At 48.6% G+C, this 11526-nt stretch overlaps 1 protein-coding gene across 1 annotated transcript in view; it reads left to right on the forward strand.

The window, feature by feature from the left end:
- LOC107117662 (guanine nucleotide exchange factor DBS-like) overlaps positions 1-11526 on the forward strand; it is a gene marked incomplete at both ends in the record, with an annotated part of 237080 nt that overhangs the window by 63647 nt on the left and 161907 nt on the right. The window contains 2 exons of the mRNA XM_015419819.1: positions 5800-5991; positions 10214-10391. Of these exons, the coding sequence (XP_015275305.1) occupies positions 5800-5991; positions 10214-10391 (370 nt within the window). The remainder of the gene's footprint in view (positions 1-5799; positions 5992-10213; positions 10392-11526) is intronic.

The raw sequence follows: 11526 nt of genomic DNA on the forward strand, positions 1-11526 counted from the left end.
TTCTTATGAAGGCCTCGGCCTCTGTGCCCTGTTGTTGGCCCTCCAGGGGAACTGGCTGGCCACTGTGTGAGACAGGATGCTGGACTGGATGGGCTATTGGTCTGGTCCAGCAGGGCTCTGCTTATGCTATTATGTTTAATGCATGTTTGTATTTTGAGTTTTAAAATATCATTAATTGGGTTTGCCTGTGTCCTTTATAAAGTTTATTATCTCTGGTTTCTGGCATGATGTTCTATGGCACACATGGCCTGGCCCGACAAAGGGACATTTGTGTCAGATCCGGCCCTGGTAACAAATGAGTTTGACACCTCTGCCCTAGACGATGACCAAAGGAATCACCGGGGGGGGGTGTAACGGGAGAGGCAGTCCCATAGGTATGAGGGTCCCAGACCGTTAAGGGCTTTAAAGGTTAACACCAACACCTTGAACTGGATCTGGAAACTAATTGGTAGCCAGTACAACTGCCGCAGAATCGGAGTAGTGTGAGCTGACCGTGGTGTTCCAGTCAGCCACTTGGCAGCTGCATTCTGGACCGCCTGCAGTTTCCGAAGTGTTTTCAAGGGTTGCCCTACATAGAGCGAATCGCAGTGGTCCAATCTGGAGGTGACCGCTGCATGGACCAGTGTGTTTCAGGAGCTATAATAGTTCCAGGAGCTGTAATCAAGTGAATTACATTTTATTTATTTTATTGTATTATATTTATTTATGTTATCATCCGCCTTTCTCACCTGGGCTCAAGGAGGATCACACAGAACGAGTCAATAAAGATCAATGGATGGGGCGTTCAGTAAACAATGGAATAAAATAATTCTGTCTATCGCCTATAAAACATTTTTATGCTGCCTTTCCACCCAGAGTTGTGCGCATTGAAATCTGTATCTCGTTCCAAAAATAAAATTAATGTTAATCCATTTGGCAAACACTCCAGTCATATCTCAGTCACATTCGTCAAATCCACTACCCACTTTGATGAAGGTATACATGAAACGAGATGTAATATAAATGGTTCGTTGGTGTTGGTGGCGTCTGAATTGCTTCCAGTAAACTGAATACTGAAAAAAGAATTTACAAGTTGCTGAAGAACCTTTTTGGGGGACACTATACATCACGGTTCTTTGCTTGATTTCAACCACCTGGAGACTGGCAGCCCTAGCTATTAGTAGAGTTATTCCTTCTCAAATGTGTAGGAAGCCTCCTTGAGAACCGTTCGAGCCAAATGTCAGATTTTAAAATAGATAGCATTTAAGGTATTTATCAGGGCTTTTTTTTGTAGAAAAAGCCCAGCAGGAACTCATTAGCATAATTGGCCACACCCAACAGCAGAAACATATTAGCATATTAGGCCACACCCCCGATGGCACAGGTCATTAGCATATGAGGCTACACCCCTGTGTTACCAGAAGTGTGCTCATCCAGCCACACCCACCTTTTGCTTCTTATTCTGCTTACCTTGTTGTCAAAACCCAGGGCCTTTTTTTGAAGCAGGAACTCCTTTGCATGTTAGGCCACACACCCATAATGTAGCCAATCCGAATGAGTTTCTGCTGTTGGGTGTGGCCTATTATGCTAATGAGTCCCTGCTGGGTGTGGCCAACTCAGGAGCCAGCCGGAACTCCGTTCCTGTGCGTTCCTGCCCAAAAATAGCCCTGGTATTTATTTATATCCCACATTTCCTCCTGAAAGCCCGGGGAGGTTTCAAGAGCATCATTAAAAACACCTGACATAAAACTTCACCAACCTGCATGATAAATGGGAAAAAAGATCATCGTTTTCATTTCTTTCTTTTTTTTAAATGTCCAGGCTCTCGACCCCTTGCCACGTGGTGTGGCAATGAATTCCATAACTTCATTATGTATTAAATATGAGCATATGGACCTGCCTTATACTGAATCAGACCGCCCGTTCGCGGGGAGGGCGGGGTAAAAATGCAAATAAATAAATAATAAAGGTCAGCCTGGTTTACTCAGACTGGCAGCGGCTCTCCAGGGTCTCGGGCTGAGGTTGTCCCCACTGCCTACTAAGAACATAAGAGAAGCCATGTTGGATCCGGCCATCGACTCACCCAGTCCAGCACTGTGTGTCACACAGTGGCCAAAACTCAGGTGCCATCAGGAGGTCCACTAGCAGGGCCATAACTACAGAAGCCCTCCCACTCTTGCCCCCCAAGCACCAAAAATGCAGAGCATCACTGCCCCAGGCATAGCGTTCCATCAGTGACTCGTGGCTAATAGCCACTGATGGACCTCTGCTCCATATGCTTCTCCAGTCCCCTCTTGAAACTCTCTATGCTTGTAGCTGCTGCCACTTCCCGCAGCAGTGAATTCCACGTGTTAATGACTCTTTGGGTGAAGAGATCAGTTCCCCTGGAGGAAGTGGCTGTTTCGAAGGGTGGAGTCTATGTGTAGGAAGCCTCCTTGAGAACCGTTCGAGCCAAATGTCAGATTTTAAAATAGATAGCATTTAAGGTATTTATTTATATCCCACATTTCCTCCTGAAAGCCCGGGGAGGTTTCAAGAGCATCATTAAAAACACCTGACATAAAACTTCACCAACCTGCATGATAAATGGGAAAAAAGATCATCGTTTTCATTTCTTTCTTTTTTTTAAATGTCCAGGCTCTCGACCCCTTGCCACGTGGTGTGGCAATGAATTCCATAACTTCATTATGTATTAAATATGAGCATATGGACCTGCCTTATACTGAATCAGACCGCCCGTTCGCGGGGAGGGCGGGGTAAAAATGCAAATAAATAAATAATAAAGGTCAGCCTGGTTTACTCAGACTGGCAGCGGCTCTCCAGGGTCTCGGGCTGAGGTTGTCCCCACTGCCTACTAAGAACATAAGAGAAGCCATGTTGGATCCGGCCATCGACTCACCCAGTCCAGCACTGTGTGTCACACAGTGGCCAAAACTCAGGTGCCATCAGGAGGTCCACTAGCAGGGCCATAACTACAGAAGCCCTCCCACTCTTGCCCCCCAAGCACCAAAAATGCAGAGCATCACTGCCCCAGGCATAGCGTTCCATCAGTGACTCGTGGCTAATAGCCACTGATGGACCTCTGCTCCATATGCTTCTCCAGTCCCCTCTTGAAACTCTCTATGCTTGTAGCTGCTGCCACTTCCCGCAGCAGTGAATTCCACGTGTTAATGACTCTTTGGGTGAAGAGATCAGTTCCCCTGGAGGAAGTGGCTGTTTCGAAGGGTGGAGTCTATGGCATTATACCCTGCGGAGGTTCCTCCCCTTCCTCAGGCACCATCCCCCAAAACCTTTCTCAACCCAGACCTGGCAAACCCTATGGCTGAGTGACCTTGGGCCAGTCATTCTCTCCCGACCTAACCTACCACACAGGGTTGTTGTGACAATAAAAATGGAGGACGGGGATAGCCGTGCACGCTGTTCCGAACTCCAAAGGGGGAAGGCTCTGATGCTGACCCTGGGAAAAAGTCTGTGTGAGAGGCTGCATGCTACGCTCTAGAGTCTTCTCCGTCAGGGCAGAAATAGCTCTGGCTGCTTCTATGGGGGAGATCCCATGAGGGACACAGACGTGTTTATAGAATGTTTTTCCCCCCCAGCAGATAAATTACTTCCCCGAAATTAAATTTAAAAATGAACAGGGTGGGGTTTGTTCTGACGGTTATCAGAAAGGAAACTCGGCTAGCAGAAAATAGCTGTGGTTAAGACGCTGAACTGCAGGCTGTGGAAGGTCGGCAGTTCAGCGAGTTCGAGACCCGAGTGTGCCGCATGACGGAGTGAGCTCCCGTCTCTAGTTCCAGCTCCTGCCAACCTAGCAGTTCGAAAGCAAGAAATTGCAAGTAGATAAATAGGGACCACTTCGGTGAGAAGGTAACAGCGTTCCGTGCGCCTTGGTGTTTAGTCATGCCAGCCACATGACCACGGAAACGTCTTCGGACAGCGCTGGCTCTTCGGCTTTGAAACGGAGATGAGCACCGCAACCCTAGAGTCGGACTCGACTGGCTTACGAGCAAGGGAACCTTTACCTTTTACCTTTACAACAGATGAAGTCATTGCTTGGCCGTCAAGTGCTACTGGGAGGAGGGTTCCCCCCCCCCCAATGGGAAACTACTCAAATGGAACTATAGATTCAGGTGGGTAGCTGTGTTGATCTGAAGCAACAGGACAAAGTTTGGGTCCAGCAGCACCTTTAAGACCAAAAAAGTTTCATTCATGTGCAGGCACACTTCGTCAGATACATTTCAGTATACAATATGATCTACATACTGGTCGATTGTAGTTTATGTTTTATTTTTGTGATTGTAAATCGAAAAAAAAAAAGATACATATTTTTTTTTTTAAAAGACCACACACATGTTTTCCTGAAGAAGCGTATGTGCCCACGAAAGCTTATACCCTGAATAAAACTTTGCTTTTTTAAAAAAATATTTTTAATTTCAATTTACAATCACAAAAATAAAACATACACAGTTGACCAACATGTAGATCATACATAAAATATAAACTACAGTCATCTATGCTATACAATTATCAAACAGATAAATACTTATTTAGAACTTACTTTTATAGACTCTTGATTTTTCACTTCGATTTAAATATCTTTTCCAACTATCTTTATATCTATTAATTTGTTATTACAAAGGTATGTTTTTAAAACTTTGTTGGCCTTAAAGGGGCCACTGGACTCAGACTTTGTTCTATTGCTTTAGACCAACATGGCTACACACCTGAGTGTAGCATATAGTTAGGCGCTCTGTGTACAGTGCCAGAAAGGTACTCGGCTGAACAATCACATCCACTAAATACAAGAGGACCACGGAGATACGGCAAAAGGAGTGCTGTAAGGAGTGCTGTAAGGAGTGCCGTAAGGAGTGCTGTAAGGAGTGTATCGAGCTCTTGAGGGATAAGGCATGCAAAATATGTAAACTGTGTGGTTCCATAAGAGTGGTTCCAAGAGATGTCAGCCTGGTTTCTCAGCCTCCCTGCAGACCTGAAAGTTTGAAACTAAGAAACTAAGAAACAGCAAATAAGATTACAGTGTTTTCAAGGACTGTATACAGCCCATTTACTGGTCTTGCTTTAGGAAGGTTTCTTTATACTTGTGTATTTGTTACTAAAAGATTTACAGTTTAATCTTCATGCACGATTTTCTCATTTATTATGTTTGAGACATATGCCTTTAAGTAACACTTTAGTGGTATTCGACCTTGAGCAATCATTTCTCTCCATGGTGCATTTTGTTTTTGTTATTGAACAATCACATCCAGGGGTCATTTTGTAGAAAAAGAGGTGCAGGAGCTCATTAGCATAACTTATTTGCATATGCCACACCCCCTGACATCACCGGAAGTGTGTCAGAAGGCAACACCCACCGCTCAGGCTCCACTGGACTGTTTTGGATAGCTAGCTATTTGGGGGGGACATGCAGATCTGTCCTCACAGAGGAGGGAGAGCTTGTACCTGAATAAAACTTGGTCTTAAAGGTGCCACTGGACTGTTTTGGACTGGGGGGGCCAGGGGGAGCTCTGCAGCTTACCTGGCTGCTTCTTGTTCTGACTGAGGGCTGCTGGGAGCAGGGGGTGGGGCTAGTTGCATGTGCCCGCCCCCTGGGCTCTTTACTGCCGGAGCTCCGCTCCTGTGCCCTCCTGCAAGAAATGACCCCTGATCACATCCAGCCTGAAATAGAAGTGTGGGGGGGAGCGGCTTACTGCCTTCCCTAAATGGCACCCCAGATGGGAACGTGACTAGCCCTAACCTTGTTCAACTGGAGACTTGTATCGTTCAAAGTTCTACCAACTCCACTTTCTTCTCTTCCCTCTCAAGGCCAGCCAGTGGTGCGAAGCTGGAATCTACCTCTTGGCTTCCCAAGCTGTCGACAAATGCCAGACTCAAGAGGGGGCCGAAACGGCGCTCTGCGACATCGAGAGATTCCTGGAGACCGCCAAGGACCACCAGCTCGTGAACGCCAAGGAGTTCTACAATCAGTTCGATATGATTCTCACCCCAGAGATAAAGGTAGGCATGTGCAGAATATTGCATGCCTAGAGACACGTTGCCTCTCTCCAGTGCACCCTCCTACAGAGACTCCTGACCCAAGCGTCCGAGAGTTCAGCCCTCCTAGAAACTCATAGAAACAGTCAGACAAAGACAGTCAAGAAGAGGCAAGAAGCCCGTGAGTGTAGGGACATGGTTCATGCAGACCATAGAGTATTACATTATCTTTACTTCCTCCATAGGTCTGGCAATGAGGACTTCTGATCAGACATGGCTTACAAGCAGTGTTCCCTCTAAGCTGAGTTAGTGTGAGCTAGCTCACACTTTTTTAGCCTCCGGCTCACACATTTTTGTCTTAGCTCAGGAAGGATGGCTCCAGAGTGAAAAGTACTGGGTTCGACGCATGGAGAACTCGGACCACGACATGCGTTCAGACGCATTTATTGTACTTTACAACAAGACACACAAAATGGCCCTACAAGGCCAACTATATACACTCCACCCAGCACACCTCTGTCCCCATTGGAGGGTTTGAATCTCCCACCAAGGGTGCTATTGGTGGACTCCCAGTGGACTAGGATCCTAGGTCCCCTTTGTGTTTGGGGACCAAGCTCCTCCTTTAACCCCGGACCCCTGGTGGTGGTCCGTGTACATAACAAGAGCAAACTAATTTATGCAGTAGCCAAATTGCTCACTCACAACTTTAATGTCAGTCGCTCACAAAGTAGAATTTTTGCTCACAAGACTCCACAGCTTGGAGGGAGCATTGCTTGCGAGTACCATATTCCAAGTCAGTTCCCAATTGCACAGGAGCCTGATTTGGATTGTGGCTGTAGCACACGACAAGGATTCGGCATGAGGTTGCCAACCTCAACGTGGCACCTGGAGATCTCCAGCTTTTACAATTCATCTCCAGAAGTCCAAAATCAGTCCCCCTGGAGAAAAGGGCTGCCTTGGAGGGTGGATTCAATGGCATTATACCCTGCTGAGGTCCCTCCCCTCCCCAAACCCCACCCTCCCCAGGCTCCACCCCCAAAATCTCCAGGAATTTCCTAATTTGGAGCTGGCAACCCTAATTCAACCCCACCTTTGCACCATTTTTAGGACCTGTGGTGAGTCCCTATTTTCCCAGGTAAACCTAAGTGTAAGCCAGCAGTACATGTAAGTTTCCCCAACTGGGCTAACTACTGCTCCCCTGGGACATTTCAGGTTGGGGAAATGTCACAGGGAGAAAAGGCCAAGGCGCCTTCTTGTCCCAGGCTGTGGCCTCAATCCGAATCGGGTCCCCACGCACCTGGGAACTTAGTTCCAAACATCGAAGTTGTAAGGTACATCTGATCAGAAGCCCTCGCTGGGGACCCAGAGAGGACACAAGGATGTATAGCTAGAAACGTGTAGCTAGAGCCGTTTTCTCAGAGCTCTCTCAGCCCCACCCACCTCACAGGCAGTGTTCCCTCTAAGCTTAGTTAGTGTGAGCTGGCTCACGTTTTTTTAGCCTCCGGCTCACAGATTTTTGTTTTAGCTCAGGAAGGGCGGTTCCAGAGCAAACTAATTGATGCAGTAGCCAAATCGCTTGCTCACAACTTTAATGCCGGTAGCTCACAAAGTGGAATTTTTGCTCACAAGACTCAACAGCTTAGAGGGAACATTGCTCACAGGGTGTCTGTTGTGGGGAGGGGAGGGGAAAGGAGATTGTAAGCTGCTCTGAAACTCCGAGTGTAGGGCGGGGTATAAATCCAATCTTTTCTTCCTCTTCCTCTTCTTCTTCTTTTGAGTCATCACTCGGCAGATAGTTTGCCTCGGCTCTTAGATTCTGGTTATGCTACCCTTGCAGTGATTTCAGCCTCAGTATGCAATCCGTGCTATAGTGATTATGCCCCTTATTGATTAATAATTGACCATTACTGACGGCTAATCGCATTAGCGGATATAAATACCTTCACGGTCGTCCACATAGCCCAGAGTTCCTACCTTATCCCCCTTCCTGTTGATAAAAGGCATTTGGGTAATGATTGGCTTGAAACTATAAGATTACCAGTGGATCGGTACACTGTGATGTGCCCATTCAAGGTCAAAACCGTGCCACACCCCACCCCTCATCAGATAACTTCCTTTAGCCTTTCTGCATCAAATATCCCCCCCCCATGCCCAGCAGCTGACACTGGATCTAAACTAATATTTGCCGTACAGATGAGGCTTAAGGGTCCTGATCCTGAACACATCCACTCTGCTTAGCTAAGGGCAGCAGGTTCTGTTGGAGGAGGGCACCTCCCAAAATTGCAAAGAGCCAGCATGGTGTAGTGGTGGAATTCCCCACCTCCAGGTGGTGGCTGGCGATCTCCTGGGATTACAACTAATCTCCAGGCTGCAGCGATCAGAGAAAATAGCTACTTTGGAAGATGGGCTCTTTAGGATTGTATCCCGCTGAGGTCCCACCCCTCCCCAAACTAGGCTCCGCCCCAAAACCCCCAGGAATTTTTCAACCCAGAGCTGACAAACCCTACAGAAGAAGAAGAGAGAAGAGATTGGATTTATACCCCGCCCTTCACTACCCGAAGGGAAGGAAGAGAGCCAGTTTGGTGTAGTGGTTAAGTGCACAGACTCTAATCTGGGAGAACCGGGTTTGATTCCCCACTCCTCCACTTGCACCTGGCTGGATGACCTTGGGCAATCCATCGTTCTCTCAGAGCTGTTCTCTCAAGGGCAGTTCTCTCAGAGCTCTCTCAGCCCCACCTACCTCACAGAGTGTCTGTTGTGGGGAGGGGAAGGGAGAGGAGATTGTAGGCCGCTCTAAGACTCAGAGTGAAGGGTGGGGTATAAATCCAATCTCTCCTTCTTCTTCTTCTTTAAATGGGGGGCAGGAAGGGAAGGAGAAGGGTGGCCAGGTGGGTTGGCACTCTTGGGGGCGGGGTTTCCCCACTGGCCAGTTGTCCAGGGGTGGATTGAAGCTCCCAGAAGCGGGGGGGGATAACCCTGGCTGGACCTGGGGGCTGGCAACCCTGTTTCAAGAAAGAGCCACTGGAATTCCATGGCTGCCAACTTCCAGGCGGTGGCTGGAGATCTGCAAAGATTAATCTCCAGGCTGCAGCAATCAGTGCTCCTGGAGAAAATGGCTACTTTGGAAAATGGGCTCTTTAGGATTGTATCACGCTGAGGTCCCGCCCCTCCCCAAACTAGGCTCCGCCCCAAAATCCCCAGGAATTTTTCAACCCAGAGCTGACAAACCCTACAGAAGAAGAAGAGAGAAGAGATTGGATTTATACCCCGCCCTTCACTACCTGAAGGGAAGGAAGAGAGCCAGTTTGGTGTAGTGGTTAAGTGTGTGGACTCTAATCTGAGAGAACCAGGTTTGATTCCCCACTCATCCACTTGCACCTGCTGGATGACCTTAGGCAAGCCATAGTTCTGGCACAGCTGTTTTTGAAAAAGAGCAGTTTCTGTCAGAGTTCTCTCAGCCCCACCTACCTCACAAGGTGTCTGTTGTGGGGAGAGGAGGGGAAAGGAGTTTGTAAACCGCTCTGAGACACCTTTGGGTAGTGAAGGGCGGGGTATAAATCCAATCTCCTCCTCCTCCTCTTCTTCTTCTTACAACCTCCTTTCCCTTCCCCTCCCCACAACAGACACCCTGTGAGGTAGGTGGGGCTGAGAGAGCTCTCTCGAGAACTACTCTTTCCAGAACAGCTCTGAGAGAACTTGTGACTGACCCAAGGTCACACCAGCAGCTGCATGTGGAGGTGTGGGGAATCAAACCCGGTCCTCCCAGATTAGAGTCCGTGCTCCTAACCACTACACCAAACTGGCTCTCAGTGGTAGAGTGTTGGACTAGGATCCGGGAGACCCAGGTTCGAATCCCCACTCTTCTGTGGAAATGAGTTGGGTGACCTTGAGCCAGTCCACGCAGCCTCATCCTATCCTACCTGATAGGGTTGTTGTGAAGATAAAAAAGAGGAGAAAGGTGTGAGCTGCTTTGGGGGACCACTTGGGTGAAAGGCGGGGGTTTATAAGCGAACTAAAATAGGAGGCTTCTCTTCCAGAAGGCAGGTGGAACGCTCTGCCCTCAACTTCCTGAAGTGGTAGGGTTCAGCTCTCTGCAGATCCTAAAGATTTCAGTCAAAGGTAACCGTGCAGGTATGCTCTACCTGGAAACAGCTATTAACACATCTCGACGAAAGCCTTCTGTCCTCAGCTTCCTTAGCCCACCGCCGCCGCTGCTTAAACTCTGCACTCCCGTTTCTTCTTGCAGAGCAATGCCCAAAGAGTTCTCCAAAAGCTAGAAGACGTACAAGAGATGTTCGACAAGAGGCAAGTGAGCCTGAAGAAGCTGGCAGCCAAGCAGACCCGGCCCGTGCAGCCTGTCGCCCCACACCCTGAATCCTCACCCAAGCGCGCATCGCCCAAGAGCACCCGACCTGCAACGTTAGGTAGGCTGCAGGGAGATATTACCCCCAGGGACCTTTGCCCCTTACTTCTGAATCCGTGGGTTGAGAAAGGGGTCTGCCCTTGGGGAAGCCTATCTGTTGTTGTTGTTGTTGTTTTTCATGAGCATTTGTGTGTGTGTGCCTGGAAGTCATGGTCAGTACCAATGTTCCCTCTAAGCTGTGGAGTCTTGTAAGCAAAAATTCTACTATGTGAGCTACTGGCATGAAAGTTGTGAGCAAGCGATTTGGCTACTGCATAAGTTAGTTTGCTCTGGAGCCCTCCTTCCTGAGCTAAGACAAAAATGTGTGAGCTGGAGGCTAAAAAACTGTGAGCTAGCTCACACTAAGTCAGCTTAGAGGGAACACTGGTCAGTACCCCCTCTAAGGTGTGGAGTCTTGTGAGCAAAAATTCTACTTTGTGAGCTCCTGGCATTAAAGTTCCGAGCGAGTGATTCGGCTACGGCATAAATTGGTTTTCTCTGGAGCCCTCCTTCCCGAGCAAAGACAAAAATGTGTGAGCCGGAGGCTAAAAAACTGTGAGCTAGCTCACACTAACTCAGCTCAGAGGGAACACTGGTCATGGTTGACTTCTGGCAATGCCTAGTGGGGACTGGACATTTCACAGAGGTGGCTTGCTGTTGCTTCCGTCTGCATCCCGGCCTTGGTATTCCTTGGAGGTCTCCCATCCAAATACTTGCCAGGGTCAGCCCTGCTTAGCTTCTGAGATCTGACAAGATCGAGCTTGCCTGGAATATCCAGGTCAGGGCAGGAAGCCTGTCTGGACTCCCCTCCCCTTTTCCTTCATCCCCTCCAGCACTGGTTGCCTGACGAGAGCCAGCAGAGGTGCGGTTGGGCCCGTGGCTCAGTGGGAGACCCTCTGCTTTGCATGTAGAAGGTCCCAGGTTCAGTCCTTGGCATCTCCAGTTAAAGGCTTGGGTAGGAGGTGATGCGGAAGACCTCTGCCTGAGACCCTGGAGAGCCACTTCCAGTCTGAATAGACAGTACCAGGGGTCATTTCCTGCAGGAGTGCACAGGAGCGGAGCTCCGGCAGTAAAGAGCCCTGGGGGCGGGCACATGCAACAAGCCCGCCCCCTGCAGCCCTCAGTCAGAGCAAGAAGCAGCCAGGTAAGTTGCAGAG

Source organism: Gekko japonicus, unplaced genomic scaffold, assembly GCF_001447785.1.
Source record: "Gekko japonicus isolate JY-2015 unplaced genomic scaffold, Gekko_japonicus_V1.1 scaffold2594, whole genome shotgun sequence".
Lineage (NCBI taxonomy): Eukaryota > Metazoa > Chordata > Lepidosauria > Squamata > Gekkonidae > Gekko > Gekko japonicus.